Genomic DNA, 26,431 nt, shown 5'->3' with positions numbered 1-26,431 from the left:
AAAAGGTTAAAATGTTCTCAGGAGGACAATTGTTTTATTACAATTAATTGCAATATGCACCAACTGTATGATGGAGTGGTTTTATTGTGCTCACAGCTATACCAAAACTAATTTGATATTTAAAACCAATATAAAACCCTTGCTAGGGAACACATGTCTTTGTATAATTGTAGTTTGTCTGTATGTTTCCTTTTACATTTTAGCTTTATATATATATATATATATATATATATATATATATATATATATATATACATACATATATATATATATATATATATACATACATATATATATATATATATATATATACATACATACATACATACATATATATACATACATACATACATACATATATATATATATATATATATATATATATATATATATATATATATATATATATATATATATATATATATATACATACATATACATCATGATGTATTTGTTGTTTAAATATTGTTTTACTATTAAAATGATAGATTATCAATGGATGATTCCACTGTCATCTAATTTTTGTTAATTGAACAAAGAAAAAAAAAGAAAAAATACTGTGTATTACTAAATAACAATATATTAATAATACTAAAATAACAGTGCCCCATATAGTGTGACAACATGCCCCACTATTGCCACAAACTGCGTTTGAACTGTAGCGTAATATAACATTATTTTGAATAAGTCCATACAGAAATGTATAAACTATATTAAAAAGTATGACTACTGGATGAAATGACAAAATCATGATGTTTTTATGTGTCCATAGTTGATGAACTACCTGTGATGAATGGTTGCCAGTACACCAGTTTGAACTTAAAGAGACCTGCTTCACACATCCCAGTTGGCTAGTTGTCAAAAATGCCACAAGACGGTTGCTGGTGTTGACCGTTTTGGGGCTACAGTATACTGTAGCCCCAAAACGGTCAACACCAGCAACCGTCTTGCAACACCAGCAACCGTCAACACCAGCAACCCATATATAATGCTATAGCATTATATGTCCAAGCAGGAGTGTCTGCTTATTTAGTCTCAAAAACAAACAACCTTGTGTCCAAAAGCTCCACAGACCGTCCACTAAATCAACATCATGATGTCCAGCGTACATATTCAACAATCTATTGAGGTATTCCGTAAAGGGGGCGTGAGAAACACGCAAACGCAGCTGCGTCCAGTCAGCTTTCTAAAGCTCTGTTGGCTGCATGGACAATCAGCAGAAGTCTCCGCCTCCCGCGCGGGTGATGGCTTCTCAGGTCTGTCTGGTCCTCAGTGTGTTGGGTTCTCTGAGCTCCCTGAGTTCTCAGGGGCTGGCTGTAGGGCTGGGTTACACCTCTCTCATTCCTCCCCTCAGGTCCCTGCCACTGTGTTTTTCTTCCCTGTCCTGGGCAGCGCACACACTCACATACACACACCTTTCTTTTCCCTGGATCCACCATCCTGGGCTCAGAAGCCAGGAGAGAGGGTGGCAAGGTTTGGAGGAACCGCTGGGACGATAACAATTCTTCACCATGGCTAGATTCTTCATGATCTTCAGAAGCTTGGTCCTGTTGCAGGCGCTCTGCTTGGCCTTATCGCAAGTGGTGAGTTTGGCTGATGTTATCTACTCTTTTTTTGGTGCTGGGTGATCTTGATTTTGCTGCCAAGGATGAGATCATGCATCTTGGAGATCATTGAGAAAATGTGATTTACGGTGGATTGTCAGCTAAAACACCAACATTTACTTTTAGATACAATTCATTCAATAGTTGACGAGTTTGGTAGGTGACCTTTTTACCTGAAACTTTTGGTTCTCAAAGTTGCAAGATTTTACTTTTGAGTTGTTTTGATCTTCTAAAAGTCGATTATATTGCTTTCTTCAGCATGAAGGCCAGGGACTGAGCCATACACTATCCTCGGTCAGTTTTATCTTTTAATATTGAAAGCTTAAACAATTCGGTTTTAGTAACTGAAGTGAATAAATGGAGACCTGCTGAATAAAATATGAAGCAGAAAGTGAGCATCAGACAAATAAACAGAGAGAGGAGACGTTGGGAGAGGTTACAAAGAGCCCATTGAAAATACACTGAAGCTGCTTTTCAAACAGACACAACCTGAAACTGCTGTCAGCAGAATAACACATACTTGTTACATTCAAATGAACCACCTCAGAAAAATACATGCATACAGCTCATATGCATAAGGTGTAATGGATACAATGAATGTGCTACTCATTTTGAGACCTTATAAACGAAGGCATTGAAAAATAGATCTATCTTTGATGCTGAATGGGGGAGGGTCTGAGTAAACATTCCCAGCCTCTCTTTTCCCACCCCGGATACCCTGATCACCCAGCCTCAGCCTTTAATTATGGTTTTCATCACTAACCTTGTCTATCAACTGTAAGTGTGTAAACATGCCTGATGCAGTGTTTGTAGTGTTAACTATGACAAAAATAAATAAAATGAATAATTTTCAAGAACACAATTCTTGAAACTGCAGTGTAGCTGCTGTATAAATTAAAGATAAATAGAACAATAAAGAAAATTCTCATGACAAAATTGTTAAAGCATTTGAAAACTGAAAATATAAAAATGAGATAATACAAAATATTATTAAAAACTATAAATGATACTTGTCTGAGGTCAGGTCCAGGAGGTTTATTGTCCAAAACTAGACTTGCATACAAGGGAGATTCAACTAATGTCACACTGAAACTTGATTAATTGTGGTTAACATAACATTTTATAATAAATTGTGGAAGTTAAATACTGCTTATATTTAAAGTGGCTGTCCGTGCGCATCAGTGTAGAGGCTTCAGTATTTCAGTAATGATGAAATTGAAATTGTTTGTTTAATTTTAGACTGGTCCACCCGGACCCCTGGGCCCTCCCGGTCCCCCTGGTCCCGCTGGAACGCCCGGAGCCGACGGCATTGATGTGAGTATTAGAGCTGCCTGGCTGCACCACAGGTTGAGCTGGTACAAAGACGGTCATTGTGCACCTTGTTTCATGGGCCCCATGTTCATCTGCACTACCTAAATCTATCCAATAGAGGGTGCAGGAAATAAAAATAATCACACAAAAGGGTTCTGTTAGACTAGAGGGCTGCCGTTTTCACATATTGAGAGAGAGAGAGAGAGAGAGAGAGAGAGAGAGAGAGAGAGAGAGAGAGAGAGAGAGAGAGAGAGAGAGAGAGAGAGAGAGAGAGAGAGAGAGAGAGAGAGAGAGAGAGAGAGAGAGAGAGAGAGAGAGAGAGAGAGAGAGAGAGAGAGAGAGAGAGAGAGCTAGTAGATGTTGGTTATTTGATACAGTTGTGACCTAGAGGGGGGTTCAGTAGAAAGAAGGACACTCAGCTTGACTGATATAGAATAGGAAAAACAGAAACAGGATCCCAACATTCTTCCATGAGCTTCTAACGCTTAAGGATATTTCGATTTTGTAGTCATAAACAGTGATAAATGCATTTAGGGAAATATAAACTCTGATATCCATCAACACATTCTTATAGTGGTTATTGTATTCTCTGTACTCTGACACAAACACTCTCAGAAAAATAGGTACAGTGGAGGTAGATTTTGTTCCTTGAGGAAAATAACATATATCTGTTCATTTAAAGGTACACAACTGGTCCTTAGGTTACAATTATACAATATTTGTTTCTCTAATATATAAGGTTGTTTTTTTGTTGTTGTTCTTTGTTGAGAGTGAAGGCAAAATACTGTAAATCTGACCTTAAGTGGTCAGGATGGAGGAGGAACTTGTTTGTGGATTACATGTAAAAAAAAAGAAGAAAAAAAAGATATTTTAATATTATAGGCCTATGCTAACATGCTAGCTTTTGCAGGGACTGTGAGAATTAGCTATGTTAGTAATATATTTATGTTTAGTAAATTATGATATATAGAATTGTGTGTGTGTGTGTGTGTGTGTGTGTGTGTGTGTGTGTGTGTGTGTGTGTGTGTGTGTGTGTTTCAAAAACATTATTACTAATGTCATGAAATTTTGCTATAGAAGAAACGTGGGTGATTTTTTCTCATATTTTATACCATCACAGTCTCCCAGTCCATCTTTGCTAATGCTGTATTTTCCTTGTAAAGGGTGAGAAGGGTCCTCCTGGACCTCCCGGACCTATAGTGAGTAGCTACCGCCGTTTCATAAATGTGCATTATATATATTTACACAACCATTTAAAGGTAAAATAAAATACCAGTTTTCTATTAAAAAAATATATCGAAAATGTAATTTATTCATGTGATGGCAAAGCTGAATTTTCAGCATCATTATTCCAGCCTTCATTCAGTATCACACGACCCTTCAGAAATCATTCTAATATGCAGATCTGTTGTTGCTCAAGAAATATTTATTATTATTATCAATATTGAAAAGCTTATACTGCTTAATACCTTGAGCAGAAAGTTCAAACAAACAGCATTCAGAACAAAGAAAATGTTTTTGGATTAATTTGATCCATATTGATCCAGAGTGTTTGATAGTATTTGAACTTTTCACTTTACAGGGTCAGAAGGGAGAGGCAGGTGAACCTGGCCCTGACGGATCTCCAGGGGAGGATGGCATTGATGTGAGTGTCTCCTAAAATTGAATGGCATTTGAAATCATGTTCTGGTGAAGGTTATTCTCACATACACTCCGAAATGTTGGCGTGAGACTGAGAAAAGAGAAGTTGGTCCTAATGAGCGAGACTTTCTCAGTCACATGCTAAGAAGCAAACATTCCTTATTGGATTTACCACTTGATCTGTTCTGGAATGCCAGGCCCTTTTCCTCTCAATCGGATTGTCTGAGTAAGATGTCTATGTATAAAAAAGTATCTTTAAAGTATTTTATATGTTATCTCTCCAGGGTTTGATCGGTGCTAAGGGTGAGAGGGGCCCTCGTGGTAATCCTGGACCAAAGGTGAGGAAATAATATTTTATTTTTCTTCATAGATGCAGCGTACACACAATCTACTCTATTCTAGCTATCACTTCGCCAATAAACACACAATACAAACACACACAACGAATCTTTAAATGTCGAAAAGGTGATAACAGAGGACAACGACTGAAAATAATATCATGAATAACATGAATATCATATGCTGAGGGTATGAATAACATAATCGTTTCAGTCTTTGTTAGTCTAAAAGTGTAAAGAATGGAGCGCATCTAAGCACATAATGTTTTATTGATTTTTACAGGGTCAGCCGGGGCCTGGTGGCCCACCAGGACGAACTGTAAGTAGGCTATATTTGTTGAACAAAATGAATGTTGCGAGAGCACCACTTGCAGTTCCTCTAATTTTTCAACAAGTGTTGCTGTAGTGCACAAAATAGTAACATTTCCGACCAGATTTTTGATGTTTGGTATTAGGTATTAATACAGACGCAATTGTATTGTATTTCTATGCTAATGTACAAACAAGCGGTTGCTAATCTTCTTTTATTTATTTTTTAATTTACATTCAGGGACCCGGCCTGCCTGGACTTCCTGTAAGTAACCCATTTCATAACCTATTTGATGTTCTTATTTTCATGTTTCTGACGTGTTTTTAAGTGAAACCGAGTCAATGTGAATGAACAGTAGGATGAGATCTTTTATTTATTGGAAATTGCGTTATACCACAATTGAAGCTGGAGAGATTGAAAGTAAGGATTTGTAACGTCAACCAAAAAAATTGCTATAAATGAGAAGATTACAAAGAAAGGTTAGGCTACTCCTTGCAAAAATGACAAACATGCTACAAATAAACATTTCTACAAAAAAACAAAAAAAAAACATGGTTTTGCTACACTTTACCTTAGGTATTTGTTGTAAAACTGTGGTTATACAAATGGTAATCAATCCGCCAAAACCATGCTTACACATTTTTACTGGAATTAAACCTTACAGGATCTTAGCCCACAGAGGTTTCTTCCATTCTTAGATTTAACAGCACACCTTTATTAATGTTTTAGATTAATAAACAAGGGTCTAATTTCACTGCCTATTATCTCATCACAGGGAGCACCAGGCCCCATTGGACTTCCTGGGCAAATTGGGTCTACTGGGCCAAAGGTGGGTCTCATCCAACTTTTTTTTCTTTTTCTTTTTTTGCATTACATCTTTATAGTAACACAACAGTACACAAATGTTTCCTGGTTAAGAATGCTGTTCGTATTTAACCTTTGTTACTAGCAAACTGTTTTTGTTGTAGCTAAAATATTTTGTTGTGGTAAAACATCCCGATTTTTACCCATTTAATTAAACGGATCACTGAACTGATGCCTACTTTCATCACAGGGTGTCATGGGAAGTCCTGGACCTCCAGGATTACCCGGACCTCCAGGCAAGCCTGTAAGTCACAGTAATGTTTCATTTACTTCACTTTGAAATGTAGTCTTCTCAAGTGAAACCACAAAATCTAATACGGTGTATAAAGCTGTTGGGCTGATAATAAATCAGTGTCAGAAAAGTGTAAAATGACATCTCATCTCACTGCATTTCTGGGCGTACGCTTTATTTCATTTTCTACTCTATTCCGTTTCATTTCTTGAAGGCATCCTGCTTCAGAACCTTTTCACTTCATGATAAATAAACTCTCCAAACATATTTCTTTCTTCCAAGCCTCCTGCGTTTATGTACTTTTCTCAATTTCTTTGTCGTTGTCTTTTTCAGGGTCCACCAGGAAAGTTTTTGGGCTTAGAGGAAGGCAGCGCTGACTTTCAGGTAATGTGATGTCTACAAGATTACTGCGAACTATGATGTTTCCAGCAGTCTGAACCTCATTCATTATTTCCATAGATGTAACAATAAAGAACTTTAAAGGTGCACTATATGTAGCATCTTTGCAGTAAAATATCGAAAAACCACTAGGCCAGTGTTATATATTTTGTTCAGTTTAGTACCTACAATATCCCAAATGTTTCCAACTATTTGTAAATTGGGAGAAAATTGCTATTTTAACTATGGACCAGGATGTTTCAGCATAGCGTTTGAGGAAGTCGCCTGTCAATTGTGTCATATCTGCGCTACCCTTGGTTTCGGGTTTTATTTGGCAGGAGCGCTTTACTCTTAGCAGTGTGAACCAGTGAACGCAGGGAGTAACGTCATAACACATTTTCAACACACTTAAATGTATCTAATATGATAAACAGAGCTGCATTACCTCATAATCAAAACGGGATGAGCGGATCAGTGCGGGCGCCCGACGACTGTGTCCCGTCCCGTCATAATAAAAGTCCCTGTGTTTGTATAACAATCGCTCCAGCAGCTGTGCTCAGCTCCACAACACTCGGTCCAGCTCTGCTTTACACTACACAGGGATGGAAATTAACTTTTTTGTCCACCGGCCACTGTGGCTGGTGGATTTCAAAATCTACCAGCCACTCCATGTTTTTACCAGACACTTTCTTGTTTTTAACCGAAAATGTGTAACTGCACGTGGAAATTAATACTACAAGCTCTACAATACTTAAGCAGTTTATTTAATCTAAAGTCTCAATGAAATGCTGACATTTTCTCTTATACACACAAACCATGAACAGATATACATTTCATTAAATGAGTAGGGGTCTGTGTGCACTTATTTTATTTATTTTTTACCTGGATGTGGCATTTGGATGATTTGTGGTCTTTTATGGCTTTCAGTTTTAGGTTTTTAGTCCCAACAATGAAACTATTAGTTTTAGCATCTTTCGAAGCGTGTTGACGACATACCAAACAGAACATTGTCAGTAGGGATGCATCGAAATCAAAATGCTTGGCCAAAACCGAAAGAGAGGATACCAAGGCCGAAAACCAAAAACGCCAAAAGAAATGATGCTAATTATTATTACCATTGCATTTATGGCTAATGCCATGACTGTAACTTTATTAAAAATCAAGGCATTGCAATTGCATAAATTAATATTAAAGTTTCAAATAATAAATCAATTACAAGTTATGCAAATATTTATTTAGCACATTGCAACTGCACAGAATAAAATAAAATTCGAAATAAAATGTTTAACTTGACCTCACATATGTGTACATTTAATAATAGCTAATGTACAGGCCTGCAGAAAGGTACAGAAATTGAATAAAGTAATCAAATGTAAAATAACTGCATATTTAACTTTCAATTAAAAGATGAATCCTTATTAAACTTACAAAAGCTATTCAATCAAGAGCAGTGAGTGATGTCCATATCTTTTGTTTGACATTAAACAGACCTAATGAAGGATATGCGTCGTCTTTCGAGACTTTCTCGACTGTATACAGTTCACTTAAGGCATATACAGACTATGTCTGCTTGGATACTCATCAAGATGGACATGTTGACATACTTTTTGTGGGAGTTTGTCCGTTCAAGACTTGAAAGAGAACTCAATATTTGCACGCTGTGAGACGAGAGCGTGCTTTCGGAGGATGCACAGAGACAGATCTCACAGCACGCGCAAATCCTTCTCGTTCCGTCTTCTGGCTCTAATGTTACACACACCCGGGTGATGATGGCGGTGAAAACGACTGCTCATATTCGAACATACGGCAGCAGCACTCGCATGCATTAAACAAAGTTTACAAAGAGGTGAAACAGTAGATATTTTTATTAACCCGCCACGGTGGCAGGTAGGTGAAGCGAGTTTACCCGCCACAACTCAAAATCACCCGCATTTGGCTGGGGGCAGGTGCTAATTTCCATCCTTGCTACAGTAACGTTAATAACCGCATGCATGAACGTGATTTCTGCCCGAGTCCTATTTTCCACCGGCTGTGAGGTGAAGACCACATGTCCCAAGATGCTGCGCTCAAACTTTGCGTCATCAAACTACGCATTTGTTTTGAATAGGCGCCCTCCAGTGGACGGAAAGTTGCATAGTGCACTTTTAAGCCTCAGAGAAAACCAGTCAGCTCCAAAATAAATAATAGCATCACAAAATTTGACGCAATGCAAAAAAAGGTATCTGAAAAATCGGAGATTCAATGTTATAAGGGAATAAATTAACAACCAAGCATATAATCAAATAGCAACAATGATACAGTACATAAAAAAAAAAAAAAAAAAAAAAATGACTACAAGTGAACTGCAGTCTTTTTGACTTTTGACTCAAAATCTTCTTGGCTTGCTTTCCAGTAAAAATATCAAAAAAAGCATTTAATACTACAATTAATTAACGATTTATTTATGAAGATGATACTATTTTTATATATTGTATTAACATGTTTTTAGTTTTCCTGGAAAATTAGACAAAAATACTTAAAGCTTTTTTAATAAAGTATAAAATACAATGTATAATATGTTTGTAAGTATTCATACATACAGTAAAAAAGCTATTGTTGAGAATGTGTTTTTCTTTAATAAATTGTTATTTTATTTTATTTGGTGGTCCATGTTTAAAAAAAAAAACTTTAGAAACTCAAAGGGAAACTAAAGCTTTATGTTATAGTGTAAAAGTGAAATATATATTTGTTTGAAAATCTTTAAACAACAATTTGACACCATCATCATGTCTTACATTGAAAGACTGTCAAATTGATTAACCGCGATTTAATTGTTTGTGAAATAAATGTTAAGTGGTCTCTTAGTTTTTTCAGAGCTGTATGTGTTTGTACTTTGTATAATTATTATTTGATTACACACACATACACATATATATTTAAGAAATATTTGAATATATATACTGTATATTATATTTATATAATTTATATTACATATAAATGTATAGATAATATTGTATATTTATATATATTAGAAATAAAATACAAATCTTAAATAATATATATGCATATGTGTGTATTTATACATGCATAATTATACACAGTACAGACACATATATATTTTGGATGCATTTTGGATGCGATTAATTGCTGTTAACTTCACTAGTCCTATGGTATTCATACTTATCTTCCAAACCTTAAAGGCACCTTTCTTTTTGGATTTCTCATTTTGTCTGAGAATCTGTCCTTCTCTGTATTCGTTTTGCCTTGTTATACATTACACAGCCCTTATTGATCTCAGTGTTCATAGATTTTCCTAATGAGCTTCATTAAATGGGTGCCATCAAAGGCTTCTGCCCATTAGCACCTATCTGGATCAAGAAGGCGAGCGGGTCCCAGGGCTGTGATCTGCAGCCAGCCTGCCAGGAGTCTCCTCACCACTGGGGATGGGGGATCACGTGGCAGACTGGTTGACTGCTTCTCCTCCGGCCTAGCGCCCAGCTGGTGCCCTGTACTGTCTGGATCAATCCTTATCATCCATTTACTGTAATTAGAGGGCTGGTGGTCTGAGATCTAGAAAAAATATCCAAGCCCTAGCTGCCCTTCTTCACTCAGCTGTGATGGTTGGAGTTAAACAGATCTGACAGTGATTGTTTAGCCTGTGTGATTTAGAGTGGTGTTCCTTTTTAAACCAATGTTGCCACTGTGTTTTCTAGTGTCCGACCAACTGTCCACCTGGGCCAAAGGGTCCTCAGGGCCTACAGGGAGTGAAGGTTAGTATTTTATATTTTTCTCAGATTTCTATTTTGTGAATGAATACATGATAAAAGTGCATAGGTAAAGAGATAGTTCACCCACAAATAAAAATTCTGTCATCATTTACTCACCCTGAAGTTGTTTCAAACTTGTATATTTTCAAATTTAAATAATTTCAAATATCGCATCCTTGAGTGCTTCATTGCTTTTTTTTATCCAGCAAAATTAAACATAATTCTGATAAATTTTTTTACTTGTATAAGGGAATTCACTAAGTGTTATACTTCTGCTAGGACTGCATGGGTGTTTTATCTTCACTATACTTGTGCTTATTGATCAGCACCAGCATCTGGGACTGGAAACATTAGTTTAATAAGATATTTTACAAAGTGGTAGAATTGAATGACTTATCATAAAATTATTTTCTTCACAGGGACATAAAGGTCGTGCCGGCGTACTGGGAGATCCAGGAAGCATTGGGAAATTGGTATGTTTTTCCTCAGCCGAATCCTTAATTAAACCATTTCAATATTTTTAATCATTTTAATTATGATAATAATTGATTTTAATAATTAAACACTTTTTATCCATTTTAAATATAAAAATATTTTATTATTATTATAATTATTATTATTATTACATAATAAATATAATCAAATCATTTAAATATTAAAATATTATTATTATTTACAACAAAATAATTATTATATATATAATGATTTCATTAAAATGTTATTATTATTATTATCATTATTATTATTATTAACAATATTATATATATATATATATATATATATATATATATATATATATATATATATATATATATATATATATATATATATATATATATATATATATATATACACTATTTATATGCATCATCCATACGATAATATTCAAATTCAATTTAAATTAATTTTAAATGTTATTTTTTTTAAATACTACTTCTACTACTACTACTACTACTACTACTAATAATAATAATAATAATAATAACATATTTAGATACATTTGTTATGTTGGTGACCTATCTTCACACTAAATCATTATGATTGTTCTATTTTAGTAATAGAATCAGGAATGCCAAATGATTTGTACTCTTTGCAACCACAAAGGGGCACATGTGAGCAACCCTCCTGAAAAAAACAAATGGGACACAGCCCCTTCCCACTGTATTCTTCACAAACCTCCTATCACAACAACACAAATACTGACTGGTTGGTAGTGTTAAATAATCCATGTTTATTATTAAGTATCCAGATCATGCTTTGACGGGCCTCAGTCTCTCCCTCAAAACACATCGTCCTGTAGTAGAGCAGGATTATGTGCTAATGAAGCCCCTCAAGACATATAACTGAGTCTAATCTGGGTGTGACTCCCAGACAGAACACATTGACCCAGATGAAAGGAAATAGGGGGCCAGCAGGTACTGAGAAGATACTTGCATGTGAATTAATCAGACATAATGAGCCCCACAAGGACATTAGAATGGACTACAGGGACAGAGCGGATTTGCCCGTAATGCAGAGCACGACTGTCTTTGGGAAGTGTTGAATTTAAAGTTGGCATGAAACGGTGAAAGCTACAATCATTTTCCTTCCCTATTGTGACGTAAATGCAAGTGAAATGGCTTCTGGAATGAGAAAAAAAAACTGTAAGGCAGGACTTAATTTCGTCCTCGGAAATTGATCATAAGAAGTTGGGCGTTTCTAACTAAATGGAGGCAGATCTGAATGTCAGAACATTTTTGATTAAAGATTATGAGCATATGAATAATAATAATAATAATAATAAAAAATAAGATCTACTATCAAATTCAGGACACACATATCTGAAAATTTGTAAAATATTTTAACAAATAACTTTAGCTACAACTTCAAAGCGACAAGCCACATACTATCCTAAAATAAAAGGCTCTTTCTTAACTTTCAAATGTAAGTGTGTTTCATACTGGTATTCTCCATCCTTAGGGCACAAAGGGTGAAGTCGGCATCTCTGGTGAACAGGGAATACCAGGCCCTCCAGTAATGTATTTATTTATTTTCTGGTTATTTGATATAATTTCAGTCTCTGTTGCTGTTACATCATGGCAAGTAATTTTAGCAGTAGATTTTATGAGGGTCCTAAGAGCACCTGTGAAATAAACGGTCTTCTCTCTACCACAATCACTTTAGGGCCCACAGGGTCTGAGAGGGTATCCAGGAATGGTGGGACCCAAAGGCGAGATGGTGAGTCACAGTTCAGGAAATATTACTTGTTGTCTGTTTATGCCCATACTCTAAATTTGATTTTGACTTGTCTGAGGAGATTTGCGGCCCTATTTTAATGATCTGAGCACATGGTCTAAAGCGCATGGCGAATCCACTTTTGCTAGTTTAACAACTGAAAGAACTGTCGGTGCATTAGGGGCATGGTCAAAAAGGGTTGTACCTAGTCTCTTAATGAGTCATGGGTGTGTTTAGGGCGTAATGTGCAATAACCCAATCAGAGTCTCATCTCCCATTCCCTTTAAAAAAAGGGAGTTGCGCTTACACCATGACAGATTCGCTATTTACATGGCGGATTTTGCAAGTGCAAAGACCGAACGCTTCTCCAGAGAGAAATCCTTTTATTTTTAATATTTTAAAATGCTGTGTGTGTAATAAGCCGAGTGTACGCGTTGTGCACCCGCCTATAGGCACATATTACTAACGCGGCCGTTAAATAAGTTTCCTCAAAATAGCAACGCGCCAACAATGCTCCTCAACACGTGTCGTTTTCAGACCAGCACACACGTGGGCAAACAGATGGGCACGAGTGCATTTGCTAAACAATGTGGCTTTGGCCACATTTCTCTCTTCATCAGACTGCACTGGTTGTCAATGGCCACTCGCATCAAATTCAAGGCACTGGTTCTCGCCTACAAAACAACCACTGGCTCTGCACCAATCCTAAACTTGCTTGCTCAGACTTACACTCCCTCCAGAAGCTTGCGTTCTGCGAGCGAGCGACGCCTCGTGGTTCCATCCCAAAGAGGCATGAAATCACTCTCACGGACATTTTCCTGGACCGTTCCCACCTGGTGGAATGAACTGCCGATCTCAATTCGTGCTGCCGAGTCTGTAGCCATTTTTAAAAAACATATTAAGACACATCTTTTCCAATTGCACCTGACCAATAAAGAATAGCACTTAACTATCCATTAAACTTTGTTTGTTTGTCCAAAAAAAAAAAAAAAAAAAAAAATTGTGTACTGTGCTAATTAATTGAGACTTCTTACAGCTCTTGTAGGTTGTTGGCCTTGTTTGTTCCGTTGCTTCTATTACTCTCCCCTTTTTTGTAAGTCGCTTTGGATAAAAGCGTCTGCTAAATGATTAAATGGAAATGTAAATGGCCGTGAAAATTATAACTGCTAAGGGCCAAAACTATCTAAAAAACACTTACATTGTACCTGCTGTCGCATTGAACCGGGTGTATGATAGGGCCCAAAAATAGCAGATAACACCATCAGCTTTGTCATTGCTATCTAAAACCTATTTCTTCTTTTCTATTTACAATTGTGAGTTTATATCATGCAATTCTGACTTTTTGTTTCTAGAATTATGAGATATAATGTGGAAAAAAAAAATTTAGGGTTAAAAATAACAACGCTGATGGTGTTAAAATTATACAAATATGCAATTACCCTTTCCATTTTTTCTTCAGCAGGCAGAAGCTTTCATATAAGCCTTCATGCCAGCAGCCATATCACCCTGTAGCCCAAGAGTAGTTTCCCACGGAAGCTAAGCAGGGCTGAGGATGGTCAGTACCTGGATGGGAGACCAAATGGGAAAGCTAGGTAGCTGCTGGTAGAGGTGTTAGTGAGGCCAGCAGGGGGCGCTCACCCTGTGGTCTGTGTGGGTACTAACGCCCCAGTATAGTGATGAGGACACTGTACTGTCAAAGAGCACTGTCCTTCAGATGAGACATTTAACTGGGGTCCTGACTCTCTGTGGTCATTAAAAGTCCCAAAAAGAGTAGGGGTGTAACCCCGGAATCCTGGCCAAATTACAGTATAAAGCAAAAAATAAATAAAAGATAACAAAAAATATACGAATAAAAGCTTATTCAAAATGTTATTAAATACTGTGATCGTTTATAAATAATACTAAAAAAAAGAGATGAGGGCAGTAGTCTTATAATTGAAGACATGACTAAAAATTATACACATTCAACATTATCTATAACTGAGGGTGGGCGGTTTTGGTCCATGAATATATGGCTAATTTTATTACACATCTTTGTGCGTGCGATGCGAATATCATTTTGCCAGGCGGTTTTAAATTTAGACATTATCAGTTAAATAAGCAAGAGCATAAAACTTATTGTGAATTTCAGCTTCCCCACTGGATTGAATTTGTACATCGGCTTAATTTGCATACATGGCTTTTATTATATTGTTGAAAAAACCCAGTGGAACGTAAACAAACATCTCACAACTTCAATTATATTTGTAGGACAGCAAATCTCCACAGACTCCATTTTTATAACTCTGTTTTACAATCTGTAAAAACTTAAAAGTGATTCACAACTTCTGTGACAGGGACCACGTGGTTACAAAGGCATTTCAGGACCAATCGGCATCCCTGGACGCCCTGTAAGTCTTGTGTAAATACATTTCGTTCACATAACTGGCAAAGATATTTAAAATTGTAAGCTTACTGTGCAATGCAGGGTGAAGAGGGACCCCAAGGACCGCCTGGAGAGCCTGGTGACAAAGGTGACATGGTAAGTATCAGCAATATTATTTACGTTGATTTATCCAGGCATTCATTTGTCATTCTATATGTAAATTTATCAAACTTTTAATTTTTTTGTAGGGAGAACGTGGTATACGAGGGCCTCAGGGAGTGGTCGGAAAAAAGGGAGAAAATGTAAGTAAAAAGCTGCAGAGTAAAATGCAATTTAAAACAGTCCACTAAACTTATGTTCTTAATCTTTTGATTAATGTTCACTGTCAGGGTCTTCCAGGAATTGATGGAAAAGATGGTACTCCTGGTATCCCAGGAATAAAGGTATGGATGGCTCTTTTTCAGCTCTTAATCAATTCTCAGAGCAGCCATCATTATTCAAAGAGACACATGACATATGTAAAGGATAATAATGCACAGTCAGAGTGAGCAGTCTTGTATCACCCATAAGGGGTTTATTTTTGTAATATATCATATTTAATACAAATGCAGTGTTATAGGTTATATTCATAATTAATTCCACATTTAAATATGTCAAACATAAATATATTTAATACATTTATGAATGCTGCACTTTCCTATCCCATTTTTAAGGGTGCTTCAGGACAAAATGGAAGACCTGGAGCTCCTGGTCACCAGGGAGACGCTGTAAGTTTCATACTTCATTATCCTTTCCATATCTTATACACAGTAATTGTCAGAATTAGATGTGCAAGGAACCTTTTCCCATCTTCCTCACATCTGTCCGTTGTGTTCCCTTTGTTAAATGAGGATGATTACAGATAAAAAAGTAAAAGTTTAGTGTATTTTCTGCCCACAGTCCCAGAGTGACATTCTTGCCCTCACTATTTTGGAGTTTAAACCACCTTGAAATTGCTCCTGCTATTAACTATTCATCATCATCAAACTTGACTCTCCTGGCGACTTGGGGTAATGGAGCATGCTGGTTATGATACAAAACATCACAACGTACCTGCGCAAGCTATAATACAGGCGCCCTCGCTAACAGGATGAGTTATTGCAGCCTTGTTCTGATATCAGCACAGAGTAGAGGACAGGCATGAAGTTCTCCATGGAGGTCTGCAGGGGTCACTACATTCATCCTGCATGCTATTTTTCATATTTTGTAGGGTTTGCCTGGTATGCCTGGAGCCAAGGGTGAATTGGGAGTTAAGGTGAGAGCATGCAATTATTTTATGAATTCCTACATTTTTTTTTTTTTTTTGTGGAACTTTAACAGAGGGAAGCTAGTGTAGCTGTGCAGTAAACCTCACTCCCCTGACCTCAAGAGGCACGTTAGCGACTGACGCTGGAGGCTGTGGTCTTTAACGTCCTTGTTAGCGCTCCTGCCTCCTATGCTGGCGACCCCGGTTCAAGGCCTGCACAGAGCGGTGTGAGTAGGACCTGAGGGGTTGTATTGGTGCCGTGACCCGGGTGGGAGTGAGGTTTAGAGGGTGAGTGTAACGGAGGCCAGCTAGTGAGAGCTGTGTTTTGGGTTTTCAGGATGTCGTTTGATACTATCCACAGTGCTGGGTAGGAACAGATTATATGTATTCTGGATTTTGCAATACAAGTACATGTAATTAGATTATATTCATTTTAAAATGCTATATTGAGATTACATGATTAAATGACATGATTACATACAGTCATTGCATACATTATTTACACAGTCAATTATTCATAATTGATCAAATTTCCTCATTGTATATTTAGCTATACATTGATTTATATATATATATATATATATATATATTGCTTATGTTAAAATTAGTTTTTATTTTATTTTACAATATTATGATTTAATTATTAGCTTATCAACTCACGGAGCCCTAATGCACATGATTTTGTGGAATGGAATATATTTTCTTTCTGTTTGTATTTTTATATAAATGTGACACAAAATAATAAGATACACATCTGCGTGATACATGAGTTAGGTCATAAGTAATCAAATCAGACATATTACCTAAAATGTTTTATCTAATGGATTACATAACTAACTGCAATTTCAATCATGAAATATGTAATCAGTATGGGAGTACAATTTGTAAGTAATCTGGCCAACACTTTCTATCCACTAGTGATTCGTTCTACCCTTTCAAACATTTTTTCGTTCTCTTTGGTGTTAAGGGTGAGCCGGGACCTCGAGGTTTGATGGGAATGCAAGGCCCTGCAGGACCTCAAGTATGTCATATCATTCAAGGACACTGTTTTACACATAATTCAAAAGATTTTTTTTAGTTCCTCATTATGTTTCTCTCTCTCAGGGAGAGCCTGGTCCTCCAGGTGAAGCTGGCATGGAGGGAGTCCCGGGGCCAAAGGTCAGTTTCCATCCTCATTGACAAATCATTTCATTAACATTGAACGAAACACTCTTTTCTTACATATTTAATTCTCATCCGATAGGGTGACAGGGGTGAAAGAGGACCAGCTGGGCCTCCTGGTATTGTTGGCCTGCCTGTAAGTTTCTTGTTATTGATCAGATTATATTTACATAAAATATAATCACAAATATCCAGATTTTTTAAAATGGGATTTCATTGTTTAAAATATGTGGGAACCCTATATATGTCTGTATATCAGTAATTTTCACTTGTCTTGTATGTTTTACTTCCAGGGCAGTAAGGGAGAGAGGGGGCCGATGGGCGTCCCAGGTGCTCAGGGTTTAACTGGAACTAAGGGTGACAAGGTTTGTGACCATATGAACACGCAGTAATAAAGAGTAAATGAACAGAGGATCTGCTTAAAGTGGTACAGTGATGAGGTCTGACCACATGGGGGCAATCTTCACTCATGATTTGACTTCTAGTAGAGGACATCTATGCTCTTAGATAATTCATGTCCATGTTTCCAAATAATACCCCTCAATTTAATATGAAATATTCTCTTATGGGCACTTTAATGTTTGTTGTCCTTTAATCTACAATATCCTTGCCGTTTAGTACATAGAATGTTGGCGGTAAAAGCCAGTTGATTTAGTGTGCTCGTAGAGTTTACGGTAAAATAAGATATTACCAACAATAAATTCCCTGCGCCTCACCCATTAGAGCTGACACTGAGAGATATCTGATGTCCAATTGCATCTCCTTACAGGGATTCCAAGGCAAAGTGGGATCAAAGGGAGACGTTGTGAGTACACCCGCAGATAAATACATAAACATATTTATGGATTGAAATAGAAACCATACATCACAGTCCATATCACAAAAGATAACAGCTTAAGGTGACATTGATGGATCTCACCTGCTTCTTTCGCAGGGTGATCCCGGTGTTGAGGGACTGGCTGGGGAGAAGGGAGAGAAGGTAAATAAGTCCGTAGTCTGATACATTTATTTAAAAGATTCCAGAAGACTTTTGCACATCTAAAATTGCGTTTTTCCATTTAACAGGGACAATCTGGAGAGCCTGGCCCTAAGGGACAGGTAAGGACAGCGTGAAGAACATAGATAATGCAAAGTGCATAATTTAGTTAGATTCAGCCTTTGTTTTTGCAATAGCGCAAACTATCTTAAAAAGGCGAATTGTGGCAGTTCTTTCATTTGAAACACTTTATGCCGTCCCAGTTTTGTGAGAACATAAGCCATTCTGACGTGTGTACTTTTGGACTGCATTTTTGTCCTATAAATAGAAGGAGGTGGTTCGGGCCTTTTTTAATTGAAGAAAAATGAATTGAAATAAAGTGGAAATAAAAAACTAAATGCATGTTTAATGGAAAAACTATAATAATAATAATAATAATAATAATAATAATAATAATAATAATAATAATAATAATAATAATAATAATAATAACAAATAAATAAATAATAAACATGGTTAATGGGACATGTTGTTTTGATTTTATCGTTAATTCTTATTATACCAGACAAATGATTTAATCTGTAATATCAATTAATTTATACTATTTTGTTTTATAAAAAAGATCAAATAAAATGTGCTAATTTGCCAATTTCCCAAATAAAAAAGAAAAAAAGGCAAGTAGCACTTGAAAATGTCAAAAATATTTTTGCTTTCTCATTTGGTACCTCTAGTGGTGCAGAAATGACACACTTCACTTTTAAGATGACACTTTGTGTAACTTTATCCTAAAGCGATCAACGGTGACCATCCTAGTTTCTTTATTTTCTCAATTACTGCGTGCTCTATCAACAGCAAGGTGTGACTGGTGATCCAGGACACAACGGCCCCACAGGAGATCCCGGTAAACCAGGAGACCAGGGTCCCTCAGGCTTACCTGGTCCACGTGGCCTGTTTGGAGAAAGAGGAGTTCCAGGGATGCCAGGAATACAGGGAGTAGCTGTGAGTGTTCAACAAAACCTCAAGAACAATTTCCATCTTAGCTTTCCCAAACTACATTAACCAACAAACAATTCTGTATACCAGAGAACAGCATTTTATGCTTCCAAAACAACAAAGCTAAAGTATTGCACTAGCCAGACAGATGCAGTAGAAGCACTTGCAGAAAACAATGAGAACTCTTAGAGGTGCACTATGTAGTATTTTTGCAGTAAAGTATCGAAAAACCACTAGGCCAGTGTTATATATTTTGTTCAGTTGAGTACTTACAATATCCCAGATGTTTCCAGCTATTTGTAAATTGTGAGAAAATTGCTATTTTAACTATGGACCGGGACGTTTCAGCATAGCGTTTGAGGAAGTTGCCTGTCAATTGCGTCATATCTGCGCTACCCTCGGTTTTATTCTGCAGAAGCACTTTTCTCTTAGCAGTGTGAACATGTCACAGCAGCGTCGAGCGAACACACAGAGTAACGTCATAACAATTTTTAAACACACTTAAATGTATCTAATATGATAAACAGAGTTGCTTTACCTTATAATCATGACCGGAAGTGCGGGCGCCCGGCGACTGTGTCCCGTCCCGTCATAATAAAAGTCCCGTTGTTCACGAGGCATGTGTTTTTATAACCATCGCTCCAGCGGCCTTGCTCAGCTACACAACACTCTGTCCTGCTCTGCTTTACACTACAGTAACGTTAATAACCGCATCCATGAACATGATTTCTGCCAGAGTCCTATTTTCCACCGGCTGTGAGGTGAAGACCACATGTCCCAAGATATTACGCTCACACCTGGCGTCATCAAACTACACCTTTGTTTAGAATAGGTGACCTCCAGTGGACGGAAAGTTGCATAGTGCACCTTAAAGGAATACTCCGGTGAAAAATGAACCAAGGGTAATTAACAGATGGTTACCGAGTAGATTGTTCTATGCGATGAAAATCGAATGTAGAGTTTTATCTCTAAAAACAGATTTTTGATTATTAACTTGTCAAAACTGTTTTCCAAGATGGCTACTGTCTTTATAAAGTATCTTCTTATTAAACTGTTTGTACACTTACAACATTCTCAATGCTTCGATTTGCAAGTAGGGACCCTCATTATGCTACCGTGTTAGTGTGAGGCTATTTTGAGCCTTGTTAGTGGTATTAACTAGCGATTTAATTTGACTTATTATATACCCCACACAGTCGCGTTATAAGCTAATCTGTTTTTAGAGATAAAACTCTTTACATCCGATTTTCATGAAAACGCATCCCAGAGAACGATCTACTCAGTAACCATCTGTTACTTACCATAGGTTCATTTTTCTCCGGAGTTGTCAACTAAATGCACAAATTGTAAATTTTTTAAATTTTAATTTCCACATTTTATTAATAAAAATATTATTACATTTCTGTCCTTTGTGAGACAACACATCCTAGCCATTGATGTCATTTTCTGGCTTTTCGTGTGTTTTCACTGTTATACGTTTGGGGGGCGCTATGACATCTTCTGAAAGAGTACTGAATCTCCTGATCAAAACCATTGACTATAAAAAAAGTGGTCATGAACGGCAAAATTAGCTAACATATTTTGTATTGTAAACATATTTTTTTCTGCTGTAAAGTTGGACATTTTAATATGGGGGGGGGGGGGGGGGTCTATGATATTGACTCCCTTTTGGAGCCTGTTTCTTGTGGTCAGTTGATGAATTGCAGTTTAAGTCACCTCCGTGTCAAATTCAAGAGAGAGACAGGAAGGCTGCCGCTTGATCAAAACGCATGTGAAGAAGAAGCAGGGACAGTCATTTCATATGTAAGCAGATGCATATGTAAAATAGCACAATCAAAATTAAATAGCATATAGATTAAAACTGCCTAATGCTACTGAATGAAATGTCGATCTCAGGATGAACTGTAGGGTTGCGCAAGCATTAAGAATAGCACAACGGCGAGCGCCTCAAGTATAAACGCCTCGTCCGTTCGGGGAGGAGTGTGCGCAGTCAACAGAGTCTCACACTGCTGAGCCAGGCGAAAGTATTAACAAGGCTTTAGGGGTGTTGATGGACTCAAGCTACTCCATCTGTGTTTTGAACTTCATTCTTTGACAAAAATGTGATTTTCAACTTTTTCACTCAGCTAAAACGGCAGCTATGGGGGCATAAACGTAAAGGGTGTCTTTGTGCCTCTTAACAGACACAAAATGCAATTAAAATGTCTGTCCAACATGAACCTGTCCCTTACATGACAACGAGATGCATTTAGCCACTTATAGTCATTGTTTAAATTCACCTAAATAGTGTTTTACACGGCTAGCTGTATCTCACGCTGAAGTAGCCAGAAAAAAAGGCAAATAGTCCAGTTGGGAAGAGCGTTGTGTGTGTAAAGCATGATTATTTTATTCCTGCACATCTTTCCTCAAGCCATGTGTGCCCAAATAGAAGGATAAATAAAGTTTACTTTACCTCCTCAGTGGCTGCACCCGTCTTCGACCACGGAACGACATTTTTCTTCAGCCGGCCGGTTGTGTCGGTTGTGTCTGTGTACGCTAGTCATCCTTGTCAAATTTTCACATTCTGTTGCCACAATTCAGAAAGGCACAAATGCAAGCCATTTCTTTTTCACTTGTGAGCCCAATCGGATCATCACTCTATGATGCCCGGTTCAGGAACAAATCGTTTTTAACCGGTTCTTTTCGTGAACCGGGTGAACCAGTTCATCAAATCGGACTGAATCGTTCTAAACGCTTCGCGTCTCATATCAGCGCTGATCCCACAAGTTACTTTAGTTGCTCACTTTCTGACATGAGTGACAGTGCTGAATAGAAATAAACGAATGTCTTAAATTATATGTTTTAACTCCAGCCGTTCACTGAACTGAGTCATGTTTTGCTGAGAGAACCGATGAACTCATGAGCAGCTGATACTGAGCATGTGCGTGTAACTGAACATGCAGGGGTTCTCGGATCAGCAGTACAGAATCGAAAGCCGTTTCTTTCAGACACGTTCGATAGTGAGAACCGACGAGCAGAGCTTCTTCATACACACAACGCTCTTTCCAACTGGACTATTTTCCTTTTTTCAGGCTACAACGGAGTTCCCACGGGACTTTTGGGCATTAACTGTAACAGCTCCATGTTGCAAGGACCAATCCGATTCATTTTATTAATATAGACTGTACTCACAAAGATAAAATGAGCTTTAATCTACGCCTTTGTTTTTGTTTTTTTGAAAAAGCTACCTCTAACGGCTAAACATACATACTGTGCCTTTTAAGGGATAGTTCACCCAGAATTAAAGGGTAAGTCCACTCAAGACCTCCGGTCATCTTCGGAACACAGTTTAAGATATTTTATATTTAGTCAGAGAGCTTTTCTGTTCCTCCAATGAAAGTATATGCACACTATACTGTTCAATGTCCAGTAATAAAAACATCATCAAAGTAATCCATATGTGATATCATTAAGTTAATTAGAATCTCTTGAAACATCGAAAATACATTTTGGTCAAAAAATAACAAAAACTACGACTTTGTTCAGCATTGTGTTCTCTTCCGGGTTTGTTTTCTATCCACAAACAACGATTTGAACGGTTATGAATGAGCGTATTGATTCATGATTCGGATCACGTGTCAAACTGCCAAACTGCTGAAATCAAGTGACATTGGAGATCCGAATCATGAATCATTGAAAAAAAAAAAAACATGGAAGAGAAGACAGTGCTTAATAAAGTCGTAGTTTTTGTAATTTTTGGACCAAAATGTATTTTCGATGCTGTGTTCCGAAGATGAACGGAGGTCTTACGGGTGTGGAACGACATTAGGGTGAGTCATTAATGATATCATTTTCATTTTTGGGTGAACTAATCCTTAAATCATTTACTCACCACCCATCAGGCTGCTCCCTTTCATTATAAGGAAAAGAGCAGCTTAGACATATTTTTTAAACATCTTCTTTTGTTTTCCACAAAAGTGAAAGAAAGTCAATATGTGGTTTCATTTTTGGGTGATCAGTCCCTTCAAGTGAGTTTTTATCATTTTTATGACTCTGCTTTTCAGGGTCGTGATGCTACCGATCAACACATCATTGACGTGGTCCTGAAGATGCTTCAAGGTGAGAAAAAAATCATTGTTCTTTCCGTAAATGGCTGCAATCCAAATTGGCTGCAATCAGCGTGTCAGAAAGAGGGCAGCTGTAATCTATCGCACTAAATCTACACAGTTCTCTTCATCCATCGGAATGTATTAATGTGCTGCTCATCACTCCTCAGGGACAGCTTTCCTACCAAACTCTATTTATCTGCTGCTCCAAATTGACTTCCACACAGTTCTGTTTTTTCTGGGATTGTCAGTCTAGGCTCTCTAGCCTTCTATTTTGCAAGAGAGAGATGACCTGAACTTGCCCGTGATAACCCTTGTTGGCTCCCACCGTTTCCCAATGTAATCCCTCAGCCTTTCAGCATGCGATTGCAAACATACCCTCGCTTATACAGCCACACACTCATGTGAAGCGAGAGGTAGGATTTCTCTTTCGTTCCCCATAGGGAATCAGATTAGATTTGGAGATTTGTTCACTGTGACACCTTGAGAACTGGTCAACAGATGAATGTCCACCTCTGGGTGGTTATCTTAATGATATTTACTCAATGTTGCAGGACACCCGGTGAGATATGATTGTGTGCTAAGCAAAGGTTTAACACTATTTACAGGGATTTGCCATCACACAGAACTCATTTTTGCTTTCCACTGTGCTACTCTTCCATTGATTTTCTATGCAAACTTGGCTGGACGGATTTGACCGTTGTCTTCTTGTTCTTCTATTCTTCTGACAGAAAAGTTAGCAGCGGTAGCCGTGAGCGCTAAGAGAGCGGTGCTTGGCGGAGCAGGCGTGATGGGACCTCCAGGTCCTCCAGGACCACCAGGACCTCCAGGGCCTCAGGGTCCTCATGGACTGACAGGCGGCCGTGGCATTCCTGGCATGCTCGGGGCCCCAGGCCAAATAGGAAACACTGGTCTTAAAGGTTCAAAATACCTTCTATGTAGATCTTGCTTAAGAAAATTCAGCCAGTTAACATAATAACTGTATATATCATCCCCATGATTCTTTTCTGCAGGGAAGAGGGGTGCAAAGGGAGAGAGAGGAGATCTTGGACGCCCACACCCTGGCCAACCGGGGCCACCTGGACTGCCAGGTAAGTTCAAACTGCACACATCTTTTAAAGTCCACATGAAATCAAAATATAAGTTTTTTTTGGCTTTTAGAATGAAAATGTTAGCCTTAGTGTTATCTGTAAGCTAGTGTGCTCCAAAACAATGACAAAATTCACATTTAGATTATATAAAGCATTTAAAATTTAGTCTCTCACTTCCGCCAATATCGATCCAATTAAATGCTCTCTAGAATCTAAAGTGCCCGCCCCCTAAATTATAAATGGAAGCTGCGGCTAAAATCGGTCACTTGTTCACACATTTACTATTTTCTACATGGTGAATGGCACATAGTGCACTATATAGGGGAGAGGGAACGAGTCGGACAGTGAAAATATGCTTATCATTGGGGCGAATGAAGTCTGGTTTCACGTTAGTGTCACACGAACAGCCGTGGCATGCAAATTCGAATCGGAATTCTACACAGAATGCTATATTTTAAAGCGATAAGGAGAAGATTAGGAGGAGAAAAAGGTTAGAGATTAGGAGGAACTGCGGCTTTATCGAGCTTAATGTGACAAACTAAACGCTATTGGCAATTTAATAAAAGGGGAGGGGCTGTTCGACATGTCCCGCCCTGTCTTCCTGTTTCAGTGAGACTTACATCAACACAATGAATAATGAATAACTTTTCAAGACATTTCAGTCAGCCTTTAAAGTCCCTTGAAGGCGAGTTGGTTGACTAAGTGTCCCATCCTGCTCTCTCACAGGTCCTCCAGGTCTTGACGGTGTGGCACGCGACGGTAGGCCAGGCGAGCGAGGACCACAGGGCGTAGCGGGTGAGGCGGGCCGCCCTGGAAAAGCTGGTAATCCTGGTCTTCCTGGATTTTGTGAAGCAGCTGCATGTTTGGCAGCTTCAGCCTACACTTCTCCCAGACTACAGGAGGCGGGATCAGTGAAGGGCCCATCCACTTAAATCAAGCCCTTTACTGGGGCGTAAGAACATCTGGGAGAGAGCGAAAGAGAGTTAGAAAGAAGCATGGAAGGAGGGGCACACAGGCCTTCTCTTCATTGGACACGTTGTGAGGGGGAGGGAACAGCCATCGACTGACATTGTGAGTTCTTTTTGTTTGTATTAGGATAGCATATGTATGATTTGTCATCTACGGAAAGGAAGTTAGGGTGGCAATGTTAGCCGCCGCTGCTCTGTCCCACCTCACAGCACAGAGAGATGTGAGAACATTGCCAGTGACATCACCGGTGACATCATCATCACGCGCCCTGGACTAGAAGAGCTGTGAAAATGACATTCAAACAAAGGTGCTGTTTTTGTTACAATTATTTTTGTTTTATGCAAATGATGGCAAGATTTTTACAAGCCAGGAAATTCCCCTTTAATTGAACCAATAAAAAAGTGTTTAAAGCGAATTAGATTGATTTACCTTGTGCTTCAGTAATCAGCTTCCCGGTTCTAGTTGATACACCATGTGTACATTATGTCCCTGTTTGTACTGTGCCTGTCTCAGCCATGAAGCAACACCTTTGACGTGCTCCCATTAACTTTATCCTTGATTCCATGCTGTAAATCTTTGTAAATGTGTATTAATTGTGTATGGACAGGGTGGGTTTAGAATATAACACAGATCCAAAGTTAATGAATTTAATCAGCATTCAGGATCAGGATCAAACTCCCAACATTGCCCAACTGAATTACAAACCTGTATGCCACTTCCAAGTTACTGTATGAACTTAGAGATGAACTGATTATCTTCATTAACAACTATTTATTGTTCTTTTTTTTGGTTCACCTGTAAACACTTTTTTTTTTTTGTCTGGTTGTTCAGATTTGCCCCAATTAATAAAGAGGAACGTTTTGTAAAA

General features: G+C 37.8%; 1 protein-coding gene and 1 long non-coding RNA gene across 2 annotated transcripts; one reads left to right on the top strand and one right to left on the bottom strand.

Annotated features, from left to right (window-relative positions):
* The first annotated feature begins 1,295 nt into the window (after positions 1 to 1,295).
* Positions 1,296 to 26,431, top strand: col9a2 (procollagen, type IX, alpha 2). Its single transcript, XM_067425519.1, has 32 exons — positions 1,296 to 1,583; positions 2,844 to 2,918; positions 4,079 to 4,114; positions 4,498 to 4,560; positions 4,841 to 4,894; positions 5,178 to 5,213; positions 5,445 to 5,468; positions 5,980 to 6,033; positions 6,259 to 6,312; positions 6,634 to 6,684; positions 10,371 to 10,427; positions 10,844 to 10,897; positions 12,384 to 12,437; positions 12,588 to 12,641; positions 14,975 to 15,028; positions 15,106 to 15,159; positions 15,252 to 15,305; positions 15,393 to 15,446; positions 15,717 to 15,770; positions 16,253 to 16,297; positions 17,256 to 17,309; positions 17,393 to 17,446; positions 17,532 to 17,585; positions 17,743 to 17,814; positions 18,219 to 18,254; positions 18,384 to 18,428; positions 18,515 to 18,547; positions 19,278 to 19,424; positions 23,462 to 23,516; positions 24,235 to 24,423; positions 24,517 to 24,594; positions 25,321 to 26,431. Exons 1-32 carry the CDS (start codon positions 1,512 to 1,514, stop codon positions 25,524 to 25,526), a joined length of 2,076 nt encoding a protein of 691 aa, XP_067281620.1. The 5' UTR covers positions 1,296 to 1,511; the 3' UTR covers positions 25,527 to 26,431.
* LOC137047696 (uncharacterized) lies at positions 10,050 to 18,482 on the bottom strand. The gene is made up of 3 exons (XR_010899228.1): positions 18,369 to 18,482; positions 15,094 to 15,139; positions 10,050 to 10,412 (listed from the first exon to the last, which is right to left on the bottom strand). It is a non-coding gene; the product is annotated as an uncharacterized lncRNA (long non-coding RNA).

This window comes from Pseudorasbora parva, chromosome 19, assembly GCF_024679245.1.
Source record: "Pseudorasbora parva isolate DD20220531a chromosome 19, ASM2467924v1, whole genome shotgun sequence".
In the NCBI taxonomy this organism is placed as follows: Eukaryota; Metazoa; Chordata; class Actinopteri; order Cypriniformes; family Gobionidae; genus Pseudorasbora; species Pseudorasbora parva.
This window is presented reverse-complemented; position numbering and strand designations above follow the sequence as displayed.